Here is a 22,483-nt window from a genome sequence, read left to right on the forward strand (position 1 = left end):
AAATCTATACTTTAATAAAAACACAAATAATCATTTTATCACAGAAACATGTATTCATGTATGATTGTTATAATTAATTAATATTATAGTGGACTATCCCGAAAAACCGTTTTTACTTACTTCTAGTATAAAATTTATATAGGTTATTAAAGGAGTACTAAGATATAATATTTTAGTTTATAATAATAATCAACAACATACTCAATATGTATCAAATTTTAAATAAATTATATATAATACTTTGTATTTATTATTACTGCTATCTAACATTATCTTAAAAACCAATATCTAAATAAAACGGGTTTAAGGAAGTATCAGTCGATTATATACAGCCGTTATGTATTCTTAATTAATTGACATAAATAAACAATTACTATAAATAATCAATTATCTTACACTAAACCTTAATATTCGTGCAACTTTACTCGGAAACTCCGAAATGCAAGTTAAGACTTATAGTTATGCCTAGTTTACACAACTTAATGCTAGCAATGCCTAAATTAACTTATTATGTTAACTCCAACCTACCAGTTCTTGTTAACATCAATTAAAAAGTATAAGGTTATAGTTGGAATTAGGAGATAGCTCCACTGGATATTTTTGATCTTATGCCATAAAATACTACAATTTTTAATAATTAGCTATTCGCAATAAATATTTTCATGCGGGTTGCAGCTGATTTAGCGGTTAAGCACTATTCGTAGCGTAAACTAAGCTGTGCTCAAAGAGCAATGATTGCAACCTACGCCTAAATTAGAGGGTTTGCGTATAATTTATAGAAACAGCACGAGTACCTGGAACCTCTATTCAACTAACGCTGATTACAAAATGAGGCTGATTCTACACGATAAATTGTAGACATTAATTTACCTAACTTTTAATATTCCATATCTCATACATGTGTTCCTTCGTATCCATAAAAACTATCCTCTACTGTAAGGTTAGTCATAGCAAGTCCACTGTGTGACATCAAATAATCACATTCTAACACAGAGCCTTTGCCATGCTGCTTTAATAGGCTGAACTTTATTTTGACTTTTACTTGTATTAATGTTACAGGTGAAAATGCATGCTTTCTGTTCATTGGGGATTTACAGTTATCATCATTGATTTCCTAGTATGCATTCCTGCTATTGTTTGATTTTATAGAAGGGGCATGCTGTAGTTATTTTTGCTTCTAACCGATTAAGATAGCTTTCTAAGCTTTTAATAGTGAAGGCAAAATGTTCATTATCTCGGAGGTGGTTCATGGCCTAAAGTGGTATTTGGCCTCTAAATAGATTGTAATAGTAATATAAATATATTTATATGTAAATAATATTTTTTACTTTAATATAAAACATATAATACTCATAATACTTAGAATAAGTTATATTTATTTTACTTGAATACATAAGTTATAACCAAGAAGTGCAGAGTGCAAATTACAATATTACTCGTGAATCATGATACCTAACATATATACTCATATGATGTTTAGTTTAGCACGAGGAGTGAGAATTGAAATCATGTTTCGCTATTTTCGAAACGCTTATTATTAACAAGTTTGTATCAATCCTTAAAGCGATATTATTATATTTTACCCTGCGAATAGATGATTCACAGAAATGGTATACATACAATATTGTACGACATACTATTTGGAACTTAAGATTTAATAGTTTCTTTATATTTATATTCAACATTGAGTGAACTTTTTAGTTATACTATTAGAATAGGTATATTATAGTTATCATATCGCCCAAAACGTGTTTAAAGGAGTTTGCAACTGGCAATGCTACGTTTATATTACTTCATGCACGTCTACTAGCAAGGGACTATCGCAAAACAAATATATATGCTAGTTTCCAGGCTTGTCATTCGAGATATGAACAATAAAATATCGAAGCTTTTTGAAACTCTATAAATACAGTAAAGTAGTAATTCACCATTCACAGCCCACAAATTTGCATTTACCAGGTTTTCAAAAAGATAAGTCACTTTCTAATTCACGTTGCAAACCATAACATAGCTAACTTCTTGAAACCCGATAAGTGCAGATGTATGTGCTTGATAATCGCGACTTATTACTTAATATCAATACATCTGATCTTGTATAGGAAGCTTTTTCATGTATATGGCTACACATTCTGCTTCCTAATAATATATATTACTAGTGCTAGATCCTTTTAGAAAAAAGGTACAGCTCGTTATTCGTAAATATTGTGAATAAAATATTTGAAAAATAGTGTTATCTGGAATTGGTGTAAACTTCACTACAATCTGATCACTTATTATTTCTCATTTGTTAAATTAATAGTACTTCAAATATTAGCAAACTAAATATTTGGTTTACTTGCATCTATTGATGACAATCAGATGCCATGTTATTAATTGACTCCACAAGAATGAACAACATTTGTATAACGATGTTAACACAAAAACTTCATTATGTATTAATATATTTTTAGCTAAATGATATTAATTAAAAATATACTATTTCGAAAATAAATATTTATCGTAACATTTAATTCTATATGAGTTATATGTGCGACAGTAAGCAGACATTAGTATTTAGATTATAATTATAATAAGTGCGTAGTAAAATCTAATAAATATGAGAACAATTAAAAAATAAACCTCTGCGAATCACTGCAGCTCTCTTTCAAATACTCACCGTAAACAAAGTATACCCTTGATCTACCTATGTATTTTGAATATAAGTTTTGATTAACAACATAAATATTGACTCCAAAATTTATCAAAAAATACTTAAATAAGATCTAGGAATCAAACAATAATGTCGTGAAAATTCTGCAACCTAAATACCCCAATACGAGTTTTATTTTTATAGTAAAATTATAGATTTCCACTATCTTTACAGTCCAAATCGACCAAATCTAGGTTTGTTTGGCGCATCTTCACGCCCATGTGTCCTAAGCATGCGATAGGCAACATCAAAACCATTAGTAAAACAAATCCAAGCCAGCATTAGTATCTGCTAACCGGTAAATTTTGCTCTGTATTCCGCCAACAAAAAGCGCAATTATTTTTGGATTTGAGACCCTACCCATCCTCCTACTCCAAAAAGAATTAGAAACTATCCCATCAACTGCTAGACACAGCGAATCGCCCCATCCTTCCCCTGACCAGCCTCCTCACCCCTCCATTTAGCAAAATAGTTCAGCCCAGACTATAACAATACATATTCCCTGTCCCGCTTCAACCCAAAAATATCTCACATTTACACCTCGACGACCTAAATCCAGCCGGACACCCCGCTACAGCCTCCTATGCGGTCTCCCACGGTGTAGACGGTCACCGCTACCTCGTAGCTCTGGATGGCGTCCCAGCTCGACAAGCTGAACCCAGAGCAGCACACGGCCTGCCCACCGCTACACTTGCTGCAACTAGACGCATGCTGCTCGGGCCGGCTCTGTGCCAAAAAATCTGACTCTGGAACGAAATAGGTACAATAGTCGATGCCAAGAAATGCAGTGCAACGGGGCTGCGCTCCGGGATAAAGGGAACTACAATGTTTAGGTACCGCAATTTGGACAGTGTCAACTCGCGTTTTAGGGGCTTTGGGAGGTGCAAATGCCAAAGGACATTTACGCTGGTGGGCCGACTTTGTCTAAATCTGATAGTAAGTGTATAATAATGTGGGTTACTAATTTGGAGTGCAGCTGTATAATTGGAAGAGAATATTATATTAAATATATTTTGGAGTGGAAGTATTGGAAAATGGGCAAGAGCGGTGCACGCTTGATTGTGGGCTGCTGCTCGTTGTCTTGGCGTTCAGTTAGATAAAATTCAATATCTTTGTCTTGTTAAGTTTCTTTTATATTTGTGCCATATATTTGACATTATATAACAATCACAAACTAAAAATATTTGATTTTTGTTTTAAATTATAGCGTAAAGTGATATATATATGCATGTCTCATGAAGGTTAAAAACCAAAAAATGAGTTGCTTATATATTATCAGATGAAATAACATATTCTATTTTTAAAATGACAGATACTGGAACATGCTCTAATCGTAACACTAACTGTAAGGCAGATCATTTTTGCCCAGCTACTGATAATATAAGTGTTCCCTGTAAACCGTGCACAGAAGACATGAAATTCGGCCAGGGCTGCTACTGTGAATATAATATAGTGACAACAAACTGCAAGACATGTTCAGGATGAAGTTGCACCACTTGCCTCCCTGGCTCGTATCTAAGTGGCATATTTTGCTATGACTGCTCAAAGGGTTGTGCTGAATGTGCCGATTCGAATTCATGCCAAACATGCGCCGTTGGGTTCACAATAGAAGATGACAAATGCGTCAGAGTCTGCAATAATAATGAAGACTGCAAGGGTCAACGTTCGACATTTTGCGATATGTCCACAAAGAGGTGCGTGAAATGTGCTGATGACTGCTCAGTTTGCTCATCGGCGACGTTTTGCAACGTGTGCAATTGGGGTACTCATATCACAACTATAGATGGGAGGTGTACTCCTAAATGTGATGATATTACAGATGGTAACTACTGTAAAAATGGAGTGGCTACACCCTGTGCTGAAGGAATTGATTCTGCTTGCGAATGTGGATTAGCTACCAATTGCGCTTCCTGTAATTCTACGTTAGATAAGTGCAAAACGTGTCTTACTAATGCTATTATTACAAAAGGTGGTTCGTGTAGGGACTGTGCAACTGGGTTTAAGCTCATTGGCGGGATGTGCTGGCCCGAGACTCCTGCTCCTGAGCCACATGGTCCAGACCCGGTAGTTCCCACGCCGTCTGATCCAAACCCGGAAGTTAATAGGCAGAATTTGAGCGGTGGGGCAGTCACGGGCATCGTCATTGGAGTCTTGTTGGTCGTTGGGGCAGTTGGGGGCGGCCTGGCCTACTATTTTGTTAGGAGGGGGAAGAAGTGATGAAAATTGTTATTTATGAGAAGAAGTTAACTGGGCAAATATAGTAGGTAAAGCTCAGGCGGATACTTCCTTCATTTGAGGGTATAACTGCCTGAGCTAGGTTAGGGTATGTAATTACGACTAATTGTGGTTCTGCAGTGAGGAGTGTTTTATCGTTCTCTATGAAGACGCTTGAAATAAAATATGGTTAAGATTATTATATTTAGAAATTTTACGATTTTTACATCTTAGTTATTTACATCTATTAGTAATACCGTTAGCAAAAAGTAAAGTCTCAGAAAATAGTTTTTATGAAGGTATATTAAATGATAATTAGCAAATTTAAGTAATTTTACGGAATGTACAATTTACTATATATAAGATATAGTACCATACCTTTACTTGCGAAACCTAAAAACTAGGTTATTTATCATATTATCCATTCCATGGTCCTGTAAAATTGTAAAATGACCACAACAGGCACATGTACACGCACTGACACAAAGTGCAAAGCCGGTCACTTCTGCCCCACGAGTGGCATGGTCACAGTAGACTGCATTCCATGTGAAAATGACATGAAATTCGGTCAAGGCTGCTATTGTGTGGATGATACAGTTATCACAAACTGCAAGACGTGCTCTGGAGATAATTGCGCCACCTGCCTCCCTGGCTCGTATCTCAATGCAAATATCTGTTCTAGATGCTCAAAAGGTTGTGCCGAATGTAGCGATGCTGACTCATGTCAGAAGTGCGCCGCTGGGTTCACAATGGAAGGTGGTAAATGCGTCAGAGTCTGTGGTAGTAATAAAGACTGCGATGATGAAGTTTCAAAATTCTGTGATATATCCTAAAAGAGGTGCGTGAAGTGTGCTGATGATTGCACAATTTGCTCCTCTGCGACGTTCTGCAACGCGTGCGATGGGAATACTCATATTACCACAATTCACGGTACGTGTACTGTTTTATGCAAGGATATGGAAAATGGTAACTACTGCAAGGACGGTTCTCCTACACTCTGCGTTACAGGGCTTGATTCTGCCTGCAAGTGCGGATTTGCACAAAATTGTGCTTCGTGCGACACTACTTTAAATGGTTGTGAAACGTGTTTGCCTAATGTTATTAAGGGAAATGATGGTACTTGTAGGAATTGTGCTAGTGGGTTCAAACCCATTGGCAATATGTGCTGGCCCGAGTAGCAAGGGACTGGGACCAATAAGATCGGGACTGGAGCGATTGTGGGCATCGTGGTTGGTGTTTTGGTGGTCGTTGGAGCAGTTGGGGGCGGTTTAGCTTATTACTTTGTTAGGAGGGCGAAGAAGTGAGGTGCATGATACAATTTAAGGCAAATTAGGTGGATGGGTGCTAACTGTGCTTTTGGAGTTTGGGATTATAAGGATTGTAGGCATCATCGTCTTAAAGCTAAAATTAAGGTGAAGCAGGTAAAGACAAGTTGAAAAACGGGGTAAGGAGATTAGACCAGTAAAAATAGATTCGGAGTAATATCGAACTAGAATAAACTTTAGAGCTTTAATGTAGGGATACTTGGGAGTTTGCTATCGAATATACATACTCGATTTAGATGATTGCCTCGGTTTCAACTTTGGTTTAACTGTATATTACTTAATAGTAGTATAAATAAATAAAAAGTAACAAAAAACACTTTCTATTACTTGATATTAATACATAATTATTAAATTTTAATTATTATATTAAATATAATATTAAGTATTTATATGAAATAGTATCCTGTTTTTTACCTGCGAAACTGAGAAACGAAGTTATGTGCTGAATTATCGATTTAATTTGATACTGTAAAATAAAAATGGACACAACAGGAACCTGTACTAGAACTGACACAAACTGCAAAGCCGGGCACTTTTGCCCAACGACTGGAACGGCAGAAGTAAATTGCGTCTCCTGCAGTGAGAACATGACTTTTGGTCAGGGCTGCTACTGCAAAGATAAAGATGTGACTACAAATTGCAAAGTGTGTACTGGAGAAGCATGCACCACATGCCTCCCTGGATCTTTCCTTAATGGTAATGTGTGTACAAAATGCTCAAAAGGCTGTGGGGAGTGCACGAGTTTAAATGCATGTCAGAACTGTGCTGAGGGGTACACAATACAAGAAGATGAATGCGTCAGAATCTGCAATAGCAATAAAGACTGCGAGGATGAAACTTCAACTTATTGCGAAATATCTATTAATAGATGTCGCAAATGTTCTACTGATTGCACAATTTGCGAATCGCCAGATTTCTGCTACGCGTGTAATGGGAATACTCATGTCACAACGATAGCTGGATAATGTGGATTGAATTGTGAAGATTTAACCGATGGTAACTACTGCAAGTACGGAACGGCCATGGTCTGTGATGAAGAGATTAATTCTGCCTGTAAATGCGGAGTAGCATCAAATTGCGCTTCTTGCAACGCCGAATTGAATGCCTGTGATACGTGTTTGCCTAATGTAGTTAAGGGAAAAGATGGAGCCTGCAATGCATGTGCTGTTGGATATAAATTTATTGGCGATATGTGCTGGCCTGAGTAGCAAGGGACTGGGACCAACAAGATAGGGACTGGGGCGATTGTGGGAATTGTGGTTGGTGTTTTGGTGGTCGTTGGGGCAGTTGGGGGTGGTCTGGCTTATTATTTCATTAGAAAGGCTAAGAAGTGATGCATAAACAATAAATGAATGAATCATAATAAATCATCCATTAATATTAATGCTTCGAAAGACATTGTAAGAAACTCTCCAGTGTTTACTTCTAAATATTAATAATAAAGAAACTTGAAATTTTACTATCAAATATCAATAGTTTATTTATATTATTTTAAAATATATTAATTTATTCGATGTAAGTTGGTAAATCGTAGTAAAAATCGTTAATATGTAAGAAAAAACGGTTTTTATATCGTGATATCATTAATTAAATTTAAACTTATACAAATGTTAAGGGAAAATAAATCAATATATACTAAAAATAATAAACTATTATTATTTGTGAAACTACGAAACTAAGTAAGTTGCTGTATTATTCATAATAATTGTCATCTAAAATTAAAAATGGCGGATACTGGGACTTGTACTAAAACAGTTACAACCTGCAAAGCTGGTCATTTCTGTCCAACTACAGACACAACTTCAGTAAGCTGTATCCCCTGCACCGAAGACATGAAGTTCGGGCAAGGCTGCTACTGTGAAGATAACATGGTTACGACCAATTGCAAGACATGTTCAGGAAGAAGTTGCTCAACCTGCCTCCCAGGCTCTTTCCTGAGCGGGAATATGTGTTAAAAATGCTTTAAAGGCTGCGGCTAATGCACCGATTCTAATACCTGCCAGAAGTGCGCCGACGGGTATAAACTGGACAATAATGAGTGCGACAGAATCTGCTCTAAAAATGAAGACTGTCAAGATGATGCTTCGACTTTTTGCGAGATATCCTTAAAAAGTTGTGTGCCGTGTGGCAATAAATGCTTAATTTGCTCCTCTGGGATTTTCTGCAACGCGTGCGATGGGTCTTCTCATGTGACCACGATCGATGGGAAGTGTACACCGAATTGTGAAAATTTGGCCGATGGTAACTACTGCAAAAATGGTGTAGCTACGCCCTGTGTTGCAGGGCTTGATTCTGCCTGCAAATGTTAATTTGCTCGAAACTGCGCTTCGTGCGACAGTTCTTTAAATGGATGCGAGACGTGTTTGCCTAATGTTATTAAGGGAGAAGATGGTACTTGTAAGGATTGTGCTGTTGGGTTTAAGCACATTGGCGATATGTGCTGGCCCGAGTAGCAAGGGACTGGGACCAATAAGATCGGGACTGGAGCGATTGTGGGCATCGTGGTTGGTGTTTTGGTGGTCGTTGGAGCAGTTGGGGGCGGTTTAGCTTATTACTTTGTTAGGAGGGCGAAGAAGTGAGGTGCATGATACAATTTAAGGCAAATTAGGTGGATGGGTGCTAACTGTGCTTTTGGAGTTTGGGATTATAAGGATTGTAGGCATCATCGTCTTAAAGCTAAAATTAAGGTGAAGCAGGTAAAGACAAGTTGAAAAACGGGGTAAGGAGATTAGACCAGTAAAAATAGATTCGGAGTAATATCGAACTAGAATAAACTTTAGAGCTTTAATGTAGGGATACTTGGGAGTTTGCTATCGAATATACATACTCGATTTAGATGATTGCCTCGGTTTCAACTTTGGTTTAACTGTATATTACTTAATAGTAGTATAAATAAATAAAAAGTAACAAAAAACACTTTCTATTACTTGATATTAATACATAATTATTAAATTTTAATTATTATATTAAATATAATATTAAGTATTTATATGAAATAGTATCCTGTTTTTTACCTGCGAAACTGAGAAACGAAGTTATGTGCTGAATTATCGATTTAATTTGATACTGTAAAATAAAAATGGACACAACAGGAACCTGTACTAGAACTGACACAAACTGCAAAGCCGGGCACTTTTGCCCAACGACTGGAACGGCAGAAGTAAATTGCGTCTCCTGCAGTGAGAACATGACTTTTGGTCAGGGCTGCTACTGCAAAGATAAAGATGTGACTACAAATTGCAAAGTGTGTACTGGAGAAGCATGCACCACATGCCTCCCTGGATCTTTCCTTAATGGTAATGTGTGTACAAAATGCTCAAAAGGCTGTGGGGAGTGCACGAGTTTAAATGCATGTCAGAACTGTGCTGAGGGGTACACAATACAAGAAGATGAATGCGTCAGAATCTGCAATAGCAATAAAGACTGCGAGGATGAAACTTCAACTTATTGCGAAATATCTATTAATAGATGTCGCAAATGTTCTACTGATTGCACAATTTGCGAATCGCCAGATTTCTGCTACGCGTGTAATGGGAATACTCATGTCACAACGATAGCTGGATAATGTGGATTGAATTGTGAAGATTTAACCGATGGTAACTACTGCAAGTACGGAACGGCCATGGTCTGTGATGAAGAGATTAATTCTGCCTGTAAATGCGGAGTAGCATCAAATTGCGCTTCTTGCAACGCCGAATTGAATGCCTGTGATACGTGTTTGCCTAATGTAGTTAAGGGAAAAGATGGAGCCTGCAATGCATGTGCTGTTGGATATAAATTTATTGGCGATATGTGCTGGCCTGAGTAGCAAGGGACTGGGACCAACAAGATAGGGACTGGGGCGATTGTGGGAATTGTGGTTGGCGTTTTGGTGGTCGTCGGCGCAGTTGGGGGTGGTCTGGCTTATTATTTCATTAGAAAGGCTAAGAAGTGATGCATAAACAATAAATGAATGAATCATAATAAATCATCCATTAATATTAATGCTTCGAAAGACATTGTAAGAAACTCTCCAGTGTTTACTTCTAAATATTAATAATAAAGAAACTTGAAATTTTACTATCAAATATCAATAGTTTATTTATATTATTTTAAAATATATTAATTTATTCGATGTAAGTTGGTAAATCGTAGTAAAAATCGTTAATATGTAAGAAAAAACGGTTTTTATATCGTGATATCATTAATTAAATTTAAACTTATACAAATGTTAAGGGAAAATAAATCAATATATACTAAAAATAATAAACTATTATTATTTGTGAAACTACGAAACTAAGTAAGTTGCTGTATTATTCATAATAATTGTCATCTAAAATTAAAAATGGCGGATACTGGGACTTGTACTAAAACAGTTACAACCTGCAAAGCTGGTCATTTCTGTCCAACTACAGACACAACTTCAGTAAGCTGTATCCCCTGCACCGAAGACATGAAGTTCGGGCAAGGCTGCTACTGTGAAGATAACATGGTTACGACCAATTGCAAGACATGTTCAGGAAGAAGTTGCTCAACCTGCCTCCCAGGCTCTTTCCTGAGCGGGAATATGTGTTAAAAATGCTTTAAAGGCTGCGGCTAATGCACCGATTCTAATACCTGCCAGAAGTGCGCCGACGGGTATAAACTGGACAATAATGAGTGCGACAGAATCTGCTCTAAAAATGAAGACTGTCAAGATGATGCTTCGACTTTTTGCGAGATATCCTTAAAAAGTTGTGTGCCGTGTGGCAATAAATGCTTAATTTGCTCCTCTGGGATTTTCTGCAACGCGTGCGATGGGTCTTCTCATGTGACCACGATCGATGGGAAGTGTACACCGAATTGTGAAAATTTGGCCGATGGTAACTACTGCAAAAATGGTGTAGCTACGCCCTGTGTTGCAGGGCTTGATTCTGCCTGCAAATGTTAATTTGCTCGAAACTGCGCTTCGTGCGACAGTTCTTTAAATGGATGCGAGACGTGTTTGCCTAATGTTATTAAGGGAGAAGATGGTACTTGTAAGGATTGTGCTGTTGGGTTTAAGCACATTGGCGATATGTGCTGGCCCGAGTAGCAAGGGACTGGGACCAATAAGATCGGGACTGGAGCGATTGTGGGCATCGTGGTTGGTGTTTTGGTGGTCGTTGGAGCAGTTGGGGGCGGTTTAGCTTATTACTTTGTTAGGAGGGCGAAGAAGTGAGGTGCATGATACAATTTAAGGCAAATTAGGTGGATGGGTGCTAACTGTGCTTTTGGAGTTTGGGATTATAAGGATTGTAGGCATCATCGTCTTAAAGCTAAAATTAAGGTGAAGCAGGTAAAGACAAGTTGAAAAACGGGGTAAGGAGATTAGACCAGTAAAAATAGATTCGGAGTAATATCGAACTAGAATAAACTTTAGAGCTTTAATGTAGGGATACTTGGGAGTTTGCTATCGAATATACATACTCGATTTAGATGATTGCCTCGGTTTCAACTTTGGTTTAACTGTATATTACTTAATAGTAGTATAAATAAATAAAAAGTAACAAAAAACACTTTCTATTACTTGATATTAATACATAATTATTAAATTTTAATTATTATATTAAATATAATATTAAGTATTTATATGAAATAGTATCCTGTTTTTTACCTGCGAAACTGAGAAACGAAGTTATGTGCTGAATTATCGATTTAATTTGATACTGTAAAATAAAAATGGACACAACAGGAACCTGTACTAGAACTGACACAAACTGCAAAGCCGGGCACTTTTGCCCAACGACTGGAACGGCAGAAGTAAATTGCGTCTCCTGCAGTGAGAACATGACTTTTGGTCAGGGCTGCTACTGCAAAGATAAAGATGTGACTACAAATTGCAAAGTGTGTACTGGAGAAGCATGCACCACATGCCTCCCTGGATCTTTCCTTAATGGTAATGTGTGTACAAAATGCTCAAAAGGCTGTGGGGAGTGCACGAGTTTAAATGCATGTCAGAACTGTGCTGAGGGGTACACAATACAAGAAGATGAATGCGTCAGAATCTGCAATAGCAATAAAGACTGCGAGGATGAAACTTCAACTTATTGCGAAATATCTATTAATAGATGTCGCAAATGTTCTACTGATTGCACAATTTGCGAATCGCCAGATTTCTGCTACGCGTGTAATGGGAATACTCATGTCACAACGATAGCTGGATAATGTGGATTGAATTGTGAAGATTTAACCGATGGTAACTACTGCAAGTACGGAACGGCCATGGTCTGTGATGAAGAGATTAATTCTGCCTGTAAATGCGGAGTAGCATCAAATTGCGCTTCTTGCAACGCCGAATTGAATGCCTGTGATACGTGTTTGCCTAATGTAGTTAAGGGAAAAGATGGAGCCTGCAATGCATGTGCTGTTGGATATAAATTTATTGGCGATATGTGCTGGCCTGAGTAGCAAGGGACTGGGACCAACAAGATAGGGACTGGGGCGATTGTGGGAATTGTGGTTGGCGTTTTGGTGGTCGTCGGCGCAGTTGGGGGTGGTCTGGCTTATTATTTCATTAGAAAGGCGAAGAAGAGAGTGGAGTAACAGTGATTGGTAATATATACGTTCCTGCACGTTTATGCTAAGCTTTCCACTCGGATATTTCAATAGTATGCACGTCGAGAGGTGCTAAAGCCGACTTCGAGCAATGGCATGATACATTGGCAATTTAGACTGTAGGCTACCTTAGTAAAGACTACTACTCGCCATAAGTGCATCTCTGCTAGGGCTGCGCAATTTCAACAAGATTTAGCTGAGGACGTCATTTTAGTACGACTGTATCTTACTATATATAAATGTAAATTATTCAGCGTTCAGTTTTATAATGCAGACCTAGCAGGATTGATGTCATCGCCAATATTATAAAATACCTCAGGACCCTATTAAGTGATCTCAGTCTACCAGCACACTAGTTCCATTCCGGTTCGGTATCCAGAAAGTTCGGCACCCAGCTAATGGCCGTTTCTGGCGGAAAGCTTGTCCCCGAGCAGGTATCTTAAACTATTATAGATCAAACATCTATAAACTACCCAGCAATTGCATAAATTCGTATTAGCCCTATGTGCCTGCTCACTGCCGCACTTTCGCACCTAGCGCAGACGCAGCATTTTATCCCTACCCCTATATTACGGGCATGCTCCTTTGTTATTTGCAGTGCTCTCACTGCCTAGCCTCCTCCCACCGATTTTATGCAAGCTGCCATTGTAATATTTTTGATGCATTATCCCTAAGACGGAATTCGCTTCAACATGCCTTGGTGCGCTAGTTCAACCCCTGGGCACCCACCTCCCCGTGTCTAGCTACCTTCCAACGAAACATGCCTATCTTTAAAACTCCAACCGCCTGTGTTTCCATCCTACCCCGACCCGTTCGTATGCGTTTAGCTGATCCTCTGGCCTTCCAACACCAGGCGAAACCTGAAAGCTGGCTGTTTCTGTGAACCTGCGCCCACCTTGTGCAATCAGTATAGGTACATAATATGGATACTACTGCGAAGTCCACGTGCTAAAACTATATCGCCAGGTAAACCCAGGAATTGCACGTTTGGAATTCCTCATTGGAGCCTTTATGGAAATGACCAATGTCGTATTTACCTCGTTCTCCGATGCGAACACCTGCCTGCAGTGCCGCAACACTTTCTCTCTGGAGCTAGAGAATTCATCGGCGACTACGGTGGAATCGAAGCACTGTACTGAGACTATCTGCTGCGGGAGTTAATATCATTTATGTCATAGCACCGGGGCGTGTCTGCACTTCAATTTCCCATAATTTGGAACAGCTAATATTTCACCGCTGAACATCTGCAGCGACTCCGTCTGCAAATTTTGGTCACAGTGAACTGTGCGGCCTGACATTAACTAAAAATTCGTTGTGGTGCGTGTCGAATGCAGTACTCCGATAGGCGGTAATTGCGCACCCTGCGGAAATGACTGCAAGTTTATCAGATTCGGATTACTAGAAATAACGCGGACTGAGGTAGGAAAATGGAAACTATGGCGATTGCTGGCATCTAGATTGTCGTGGGCTCAGTCGGAGAGGTACCATCTTAGGTTGCTAAGAGAAGGAAGAAATGGTTATCTGATAAAAATATTCTGGATGCCCAAGTGATATCCGAAAAGGTCGCGGAGCACATGTAGCAATTTTGCAGACCCTGTTTGCATATGTATAGGAACTGGATTTGGAAAGCGCAGGCCGATAACGTCTGGTGCGTTAGATTTCATGAGAAATATACGCCAGCCAGGCCCTATTATGTTCAGCAGCTTTTGACCTATATTCTGGGAAAATTCTGTTCGCGGTCACGAACTAGTCTGCAGTGTTTTGAGGAGCTCCTTGTTCGGTAGCACGCTCCTATCTGCAATTCTTACTATACTGTTATATAGAAATATTAAATACTTTATCGAATTAGAACCTGGCAAAATCGGGCTAGCGACGCTCTTCCAACTCGGGTACCGGCCTTTCGCGCGGAAAGTACCGAAGCCTCGCATTCAGAGCGGATTCGAAACGGGACCTTTCATCTAGTTCCATATTCTATACTATATCAGTTTACATATAGTAATCCCATTCTACGGCTTAGGCACATTTCGCTCAAGTTCAATAGCGCGTAGCCACCGCCCGAACCACTTGACGTCCTGGCTTACTACGCTAAGGGGCATGCATTTACGAAGTCGTGTCAGAGAATGCATCGTAAATGTGAAAAGAGAAATACCGACCCCCGTGTTATTCGGCCTAGGAGGGTTTGTTGCTTTTTGACCGCTCTGATTAAGAGGTTGTTGGAAGGAATTGTTATCGTAAATAAGTGTATATAAGAGCATATTGAAGTTGTGGCTTATTGGATTATTTGTATATTATACGCTAGAGTAAGATTTTAGTTTCTTGCAGAAAGAGGACAGGTAGTTGCTAACAAGCTAGCTGGGAGTTCCTGCTAGTAGTTAATGGTGTGTTGCACTGGCGAGAGGATGCATAAACAAGTGTAATTAAATTAATTAAAATACTACGAGGTCTGTGTTTATTAACTATAAACCGGCATGATATATAACTAACTGTTACCAAATTGCTGTTTTGGATTATTTATGCCTAGGATGCTATCTACTCCATATTATCATATTTTCCCAGAATAACACCTTATTTCGGTATATATCTATTTTATAAAATAAAATAAACATGGAAGAAACAACGAACATAATTACCATATTAATATAATATCATAATATTATCATTAGCCAGAATGCTCATAATTGCTCTGTGCGCATCGGCCCCAAACTGCTTCTCCACATAATCGTACTTAGAGGGAGAAATACAGTCCAGACTATTGTCTATCTTCCTCATACCTCAGGTGCCGCTGGACCCCCTCTGCCTCGCGCTTGACGGTACCGACGCCGCTGCGGAGCTCATTTACGAGGGTGCAGCGACCAGCGGTATCCCCGTATTCACAGCTATTCCTTTTGTCTACCGTGCCAACGTCACGAACGAGGTCGTATTTTCGATAGCGAGCCTCCGCCCAGCGCTGATCACGACCCTGATCGAAATAGTCAGCGCCGAGTACGTCGTGAAAATCCAGAAGGCAGGCGACTACCGGGGCACCCTTAACCAGATTAAGTACCTGAAAACGGACGTCTCCTCCTGCTGGAGCAACCTGGTCTTCTCCTATTCTGCGATCTAAGGTGACGAGAAGATATTTTTTGAACTGTCACCGAATGACTGCACGATACCGGAGGATGCGAAACTGTACCCCAGGATCACCTTTTAGCAGAATACTACAAATCTCGTCATGAATGAGTTTGAATAAGGCACCGACGCTGGCGACTACAAGCATCCGTACGTTCACAACCAGGTCACCCGTTGCTAACTGCAGTGTAAGGAAATTGTTGATGCGATTTAAAAGTAAACGTGCTTGACTATAATTGACTTCATTACTACCAATTTGTAGTACAGATTTGGTGTGGTGCTTATTTACGATACCGTCGGAATCGAGACGATAGTTATTTAAGACGCAATACGGCAGTAAGCCGAGGGGTCATTAGCGTGCGGCGAGAAAACCAGCATTACGTGCTATTTGAACCCGGATAGTTATATTTTGTACCATGATCAGTTCCGCAGTCATCCGGAGTGTGTAATTAGTGCAGATAGTGTTGTTGCAGACTTCAGCTCAATGCTTACCTACTAGGACCAAATTATTCTGGCAACTACGGAGTATTCGCTAGAAATATACGGGACAACGTAATATTTTGTGAAAGCAAGAGATCTGTCCAAGGAGTTTAAGGAAAATATGACGCTGTACGCCTAGAGCATTTAGCGCGATGAGGATGGTGGCATAAGTGGCCAGTTCTACATGCGGGTTTAGGTTGTCAAACAATGCATTTATTTAGCTGTTATTACTGTCTCAGGTCGCGACAAGATTGCCCTCCAGATCCGCAGCACCTTCGACGACCTTTGCAGTAATATTACCGAGACCATGGAGCTGCTGATAATTAGTAGCAGGTTAGAGGTCGTATTCTAGCAGGCATTCGAAATCGCCATTGACTCGAAGGCGGCGATCCAGTCCATAGAGTACCAGACCAACACGGACGTCGCTAGCATCCTGGCCGCGAACCCGGGCTCCGTGTTCACGGTCCGCGGGCCCAGCTTCTACATGGCGAGCGCTGAGATCAACTACGACAATTACGTGATGTTCCTCGCGATATAGCTCTCCTGTTTCGCGTTGTTCCTGGTCGCCGGGCTGGCGACGGTGTTAGTGGTGATCAGGCGCCAGGCGATGGCCGAGTGAGGTTTCCCGTGCAATAGTATGCTGTCCCACCATCAGCTGGGCATTCCCTCCCAATGTGGAGTGTTCCAATACAAATATCAACGCCCAAGTGATGAACTGCACTCAGTTTACGTCTAGCAGTGCCGGCGCGGGATGAACCGTTTTGTGTTGGCCTGAGCGTGTAGGCATCACCGTGCTCGCACTCAGATCCAAATCCCGCGCAGAGTTCACTTGTTGCCTAAAGGGAAGAAACCAGACATACGAGTTTATACTCAGACCACCAACCAACTATCCCCCATTGCCGAAACCGCATCGTGAAGGTACCCCACAGGTCCTTCCAAAGTTGACTGTCCGATGACCGTGCATCCAAGACGTAGGCAGCGTGATCGGATCCTCTAGCACAAAATGGCGCTGAGATATTAGTAGGATGGTTGTTGTAGCGAGGAATGGATAATGATAATAATTTTATTTTTGCTTTACACTGAATGGGTCAGCTGGTGGTGCTAGACACGCTGCACCCGCATATCCTACAGTGTAAGTGGGCTCTCTGCATCATAATGACCATAGCGAAAGTAAATTTGAGATGAAAGGGCATTTCACATTTAGTCCTGAATTTTAATTGTTCCGGAACTTCACGCGGTAGGCTCTAGGCGGCGTGGGGACGTAGCTGGCCTTTAAATATCAGATCTCGCTGCATATTGCTGCCTGGCTGGGGCATGCAGAGCCTCCGCGCTAGTACACTTTCCGAATGGAAATGCCCTGGGTGTCGCTGGCGTGCCTCTACACGACTAAGCAAACTTATCTACACATAGACCACCGGTATCGCTACGCCCTGCTACCATGTGCTCCAAAACCATTCCATGTGCTCGCGTTCGTCCTCGTGTCATGAAACCGTAGAATATCCCCTGAGCACTCGATTTGGCGTACTGAGCATGAATAAGGTATGAGATTTATCAACTGCTGAACCTTACAGGGGCGCAATACAAGGAAGCCGCTGGCATGCACCTCGTGAGACGCCAGGCCCCTGGGAGGTACTAAGTCAGACCCTCGCAGCTCTGGATGGCGTCCAAGCTCGCGAAGCCCAATTCGCAGAAGGTTGCCAAGATCACCCCCTCCATATTTACTGACACTAGAAGCATGCTGCTCGGGCCGGCTCTGCGCCAAAAAATCTGACTCTGGAACGAAATAGGTACAATAGTCGATGCTAAGAAAGACAGTGCGACGGTGTTACGCTCCGGGATAAAGGGAACTACAATGTTTAGGTGCCGCAATTTGGACAGTGTCAACTCGCGTTTTAGCGGCTTTGTGAGGTGCAAAAGCCAAAGGACATTTACGCTGGTGGGCCGACTTTGTCTAAATCTGATAGTAAGTGTATAATAATGCGGACTATCAATTTGGAGTGCAGCTGTATAATTGGAAGAGAATATTATATTAAATATATTTTGGAGTGGAAGTATTGGAAAATGGGCAAGAGCGGTGCACGCTTGATTGTGGGCTGCTGAGCGGTGTCCTGGCGTTCAGTTAGATAAAATTCAATATCTTTGTGTTGTTAAGTTTATTTTATTTTTGTACAATATATTTGACATTATATAACAATCACAAACTAAAAATATTTGAGTTTGGTTTTAAATTATAGCGTAAAGTGATATATATTTGCATGTCTCATGAAAATTAAAAACCAAAAAATGAGTTGCTCATATATTATCAGATGAAAAACCATATTCTATTTTTAAAATGACAGATACTGGAACATGTACTATCCGTATCACTAACTGTAAGGCAGATCATTTTTGCCCATCTACTGATAATATAAGTGTTCCCTGTAAACCGTGCACAGAAGACATGAAATTCGGCCAGGGCTGCTACTGTGAATATAATACAGAGACAACAAACTGCAAGACATGTTCAGGATGAAGTTGCACCACTTGCCTCCCTGGCTCGTATCTAAGTGGCATATTTTGCTATGACTGCTCAAAGGGTTGTGCTGAATGTGCCGATTCGAATTCATGCCAAACATGCGCCGTTGGGTTCACAATAGAAGATGACAAATGCGTCAGAGTCTGCAATAATAATGAAGAGTGCAAGGGTCAACGTTCGACATTTTGCGATATGTCCACAAAGAGGTGCGTGAAATGTGCTGATGACTGCTCAGTTTGCTCATCGGCGACGTTTTGCAACGTGTGCAATTGGGGTACTCATATCACAACTATAGATGGGAGGTGTACTCCTAAATGTGATGATATTACAGATGGTAACTACTGTAAAAATGGAGTGGCTACACCCTGTGCTGAAGGAATTGATTCTGCTTGCGAATGTGGATTAGCTACCAATTGCGCTTCCTGTAATTCTACGTTAGATAAGTGCAAAACGTGTCTTACTAATGCTATTATTACAATAGGTGGTTCGTGTAGGGACTGTGCAACTGGGTTTAAGCTTATTGGCGGGATGTGCTGGCCCGAGACCCCTGTTCCTGCACCCCCTGCTCCTGAGCCACCTACTCCAGAACCATCTGGTCCAGACCCGGTAACTCCCGAACCGGATGTTCCCACCCCACCTACTCCTGTACCCGGACCTGTGCCGCCTTCCCCACCTGTTCCGGTCCCGGTAGTTCCCACGCCGTCTAGTCCAGATCCGGAAGTTAATAGCCAGAATTTGAGCAGTGGGGCAGTCACGGGCATCGTCATTGGAGTCTTGTTGGTCGTTGGGGCAATTGGTGGCGGCCTGGCTTATTATTTCATTAGAAAGGCGAAGAAGAGAGTGGAGTAACAGTGATTGGTAATATATATTTTCCTGCACGTTTATGCTAAGCTTTCCACTCGGATATTCCAAGAGTATGCAGATCTAACGGTGCTAAATACCACTTGGACCATTGATATGATATGCTACACTTTAAACTGTAGACTACCTTAGTAAAGACTACTACTCGCCATGAGTGCATTTCTGCTAGGGCCGCGCAGTTTCAGCAAAATTTAGCTGAGGACGTCATTTTACTACTGCGGTATACTAGTATATAAATGTAGATTATTTAGCGTTCAGTTTGATAATGCATACCTAGCAGGATTGATGTCATCCCCAATAATATAGAACACCCCAGGACACTTATTAAGCGGTGTCAGTCTACCAGCACACTAGTTCCATACCAATTCGGTATCCAGAAAGTTCGGTGCCCAGCTAATAACAGTTTCTGGCGGAAAGCTTGCCCCCGAGCAGGTATCTTAAACTATTATAGTACAAACACTAGCACACCCTATAGCTCTACTCACCATACTAAATATGAAACGTGCTAAGATAATTTTCTAATGACTTACGCGATCCGCACAGAAGATTCAAAGAGCTGCAAGACTATTCGAGTGCCACTGAATAATACACATAGCGAAATAAACCGTTCGCCAATGTCTCATTCGAACATACAAAATACCAGACCGCTCCTATGACTGCAGAGAATGATCCGCTCTATCGGGAACGCTGCACAGCCATAATATAAGTAAGGGGCATTATTGATGTAGGTTTCTGGTCAATTCTGCTCTTGGATTCTCTAATTCACAGGCTACCTATAATAACTGAAGCCCCAGAACGGCGTTCAGGAATTACTAAATGCACCACAAATTACTAAGCAGCCCGTCGTAAAAGCATGAACCCGTAGTATCTACTTTCAAAACCGTCAAACTCATTTTTATGACCTCGATGCGCTCATAACCATGATTTTTCGTTTTTCAACCGAAGCCGACTGAAACGTACTTTTACGACATATTACTTACTACCTCGTAAATTACACGTAAAAATGGGCTGCAGCGAAAGCTCTAATTGCCCAGCTATAACGTGAACGCTGCACAGCAATAATAAGAGCTTTCTAGCAACTTTCTGCTCAATTCTGCCCCTGGACCATCCAATTCAGATGATAATTACAACAATTGAAGACCCAGAACACCGGATTTGAATTAATTAATTCGCCGCAAATTGCACGTAAAAATGGGCTGCAGAGCTGCTGGTTCACATCGAAAATCAGCATCTGCTTGGAGGAGTAGTAGCTAAATTTGTAATTTATTTAAGGTAATTTTGCGCATCTGTTTAAAGTAATTTTCCTTGCAGATAAAGCAAGTATATGCTGTAAATGTACCAGAAATAGAAAATCGCAGCAGTTGCGCCAAGATGGAAATATGAAAGTATAAATTTTAATTTTCGTGCACCTTATTCCTGCTTAAAACGGTTTAAGGCGTAATGACTACCAGTTCGAGGTGAAACAGCCGAATTGGAGGCTAAATAAGCTAGTTTGCTGCGGTCAAATGGTAATTTTAGCGGTAGGTGGTCAATATGTAAATAATAATAATTATTATATATAAGTGTATATAAATAATAACAATAATTATTATATATAAGTGTATATAAATAATTATATGTATAATTTTATATAATTATGTATATATTATTTTTGAAAATTTTGAAAGTTTTAATGGTTTGAATATTTTGCTTTACAATCGCTAATGATAAAATATCGAAAGTTTCAAAATGATGTAAATGTATTGGGCGGTGATGATTGAGGATTTTAGAAGATTTACATTTAGCGAGAAATATGTACACGGAATACCAGTGTGACAGAAGACTAGCTAGAAGGTGAGGCCTTAGCTCATTTGTGATGGTCCTAGCTCGCATAGAATACGCAGAGTGTGCATATTAAGCATAGAAATTAAAATTTCTTACATGGTTATTTTACATGCTATGGGTATATTCGTATGCGTGTTTTACTCCAGTGGCTAACCAAGTTATATATGAACTTTAGTATTTGGTAGATTTTAAATTTGCGATTTATGACTCTCAATAATTTAAGCACTATATAGATAGTTCATCAGCAAAGGATATCTACTGTAGAGCAGCTGTACTGGTAGAAGAATGCACTGCCGGGAGGTTATGGCACGATCTAAAAAGATCCACACTAAACCATGCAGAGCAGTAGGTAAGTTAAAGTAGAAAGTCAATAGGATAGCACCTTTGAATTGGGCCATGGGCCATGCTAGTAGGACTCCGGTGAGTCTATCTAGAACAGGCAGAATGGATCCTAATTGGTAGGACAGTATCGCATTCTTTAACCTGGTACTCCTATTCGATATTGTAGATAGGCTAAGTCATGTGTCCAACACCAGGCACGGCCTCACTATCTAAGCAAGGCAGTTGCAGCTATTCTCGATTCTAATTCACTAGCACTATTTATGACTAGTGGAAACAGGTCGAAACCAAATTTTAGAAAATAATATATGATTCGGATGTTATAGTTAATCATATCAAAAATATTAGCTTTTAGTTTGTTTTCTCGCATATTCAAAATCAATACTATAATGTAATTATATTACCTTTACTTAAAAATTTTCTAACTTATTTTTGCAGTATACTAGTTTTCATAATGTTTATATAAACACATTTGAAGCGAATTACGGACATTATCCAAATTATTGCATTTAAGTCTATTACTCATCCACGACGATATATTTTATTTTTAGAATGATTTTATTTACGTTTTTA

The 22,483-nt window shown here is 39.9% G+C and overlaps 9 protein-coding genes and 2 pseudogenes across 9 annotated transcripts; 10 read left to right on the forward strand and 1 right to left on the reverse strand. All coding sequences in view use genetic code 6, as the record gives it.

Moving 5' to 3' along the window:
* Positions 1 to 3,994: 3,994 nt before the first annotated feature.
* On the forward strand, positions 3,995 to 4,906 carry SS50377_28554 (Cysteine-rich membrane protein 1; annotated as a pseudogene).
* Positions 4,907 to 5,352: 446 nt separating this feature from the next.
* Positions 5,353 to 6,207, forward strand: SS50377_28555 (Cysteine-rich membrane protein 1; the record flags this gene model as incomplete). Its single annotated transcript, XM_067912316.1, has 1 exon — positions 5,353 to 6,207. The coding sequence occupies one exon, from the start codon at positions 5,353 to 5,355 to the stop codon at positions 6,205 to 6,207; it is 855 nt and encodes a 284-aa protein (XP_067760373.1).
* A 500-nt stretch (positions 6,208 to 6,707) lies between these two features.
* Positions 6,708 to 7,562, forward strand: SS50377_28556 (Cysteine-rich membrane protein 1; the record flags this gene model as incomplete). Its single annotated transcript, XM_067912317.1, has 1 exon — positions 6,708 to 7,562. One exon carries the CDS (start codon positions 6,708 to 6,710, stop codon positions 7,560 to 7,562), a length of 855 nt encoding a protein of 284 aa, XP_067760374.1.
* A 390-nt stretch (positions 7,563 to 7,952) lies between these two features.
* Positions 7,953 to 8,807, forward strand: SS50377_28557 (Cysteine-rich membrane protein 1; the record flags this gene model as incomplete). Its single annotated transcript, XM_067912318.1, has 1 exon — positions 7,953 to 8,807. The coding sequence occupies one exon, from the start codon at positions 7,953 to 7,955 to the stop codon at positions 8,805 to 8,807; it is 855 nt and encodes a 284-aa protein (XP_067760375.1).
* Positions 8,808 to 9,307: 500 nt separating this feature from the next.
* SS50377_28558 (Cysteine-rich membrane protein 1) lies at positions 9,308 to 10,162 on the forward strand (the record flags this gene model as incomplete). Its single annotated transcript, XM_067912319.1, has 1 exon — positions 9,308 to 10,162. The coding sequence occupies one exon, from the start codon at positions 9,308 to 9,310 to the stop codon at positions 10,160 to 10,162; it is 855 nt and encodes a 284-aa protein (XP_067760376.1).
* A 390-nt stretch (positions 10,163 to 10,552) lies between these two features.
* Positions 10,553 to 11,407, forward strand: SS50377_28559 (Cysteine-rich membrane protein 1; the record flags this gene model as incomplete). Its single annotated transcript, XM_067912320.1, has 1 exon — positions 10,553 to 11,407. The coding sequence occupies one exon, from the start codon at positions 10,553 to 10,555 to the stop codon at positions 11,405 to 11,407; it is 855 nt and encodes a 284-aa protein (XP_067760377.1).
* Positions 11,408 to 11,907: 500 nt separating this feature from the next.
* Positions 11,908 to 12,777, forward strand: SS50377_28560 (Cysteine-rich membrane protein 1; the record flags this gene model as incomplete). The annotated part of the gene is made up of 1 exon (XM_067912321.1): positions 11,908 to 12,777. One exon carries the CDS (start codon positions 11,908 to 11,910, stop codon positions 12,775 to 12,777), a length of 870 nt encoding a protein of 289 aa, XP_067760378.1.
* A 245-nt stretch (positions 12,778 to 13,022) lies between these two features.
* Positions 13,023 to 13,922, forward strand: SS50377_28561 (uncharacterized protein; the record flags this gene model as incomplete). The annotated part of the gene is made up of 1 exon (XM_067912322.1): positions 13,023 to 13,922. The coding sequence occupies one exon, from the start codon at positions 13,023 to 13,025 to the stop codon at positions 13,920 to 13,922; it is 900 nt and encodes a 299-aa protein (XP_067760379.1).
* Positions 13,923 to 14,711: 789 nt separating this feature from the next.
* Positions 14,712 to 15,329, reverse strand: SS50377_28562 (uncharacterized protein; the record flags this gene model as incomplete). The annotated part of the gene is made up of 1 exon (XM_067912323.1): positions 14,712 to 15,329. One exon carries the CDS (start codon positions 15,327 to 15,329, stop codon positions 14,712 to 14,714), a length of 618 nt encoding a protein of 205 aa, XP_067760380.1.
* Positions 15,330 to 15,451: 122 nt separating this feature from the next.
* SS50377_28563 (uncharacterized protein) lies at positions 15,452 to 16,990 on the forward strand (the record flags this gene model as incomplete). The annotated part of the gene is made up of 1 exon (XM_067912324.1): positions 15,452 to 16,990. The coding sequence occupies one exon, from the start codon at positions 15,452 to 15,454 to the stop codon at positions 16,988 to 16,990; it is 1,539 nt and encodes a 512-aa protein (XP_067760381.1).
* Positions 16,991 to 18,703: 1,713 nt separating this feature from the next.
* SS50377_28564 (Cysteine-rich membrane protein 1) lies at positions 18,704 to 19,741 on the forward strand (annotated as a pseudogene).
* Positions 19,742 to 22,483: the final 2,742 nt, after the last annotated feature.

Source organism: Spironucleus salmonicida, chromosome 9, assembly GCF_000497125.1.
Source record: "Spironucleus salmonicida strain ATCC 50377 chromosome 9, whole genome shotgun sequence".
NCBI classification, from domain to species: Eukaryota; Fornicata; order Diplomonadida; family Hexamitidae; genus Spironucleus; species Spironucleus salmonicida.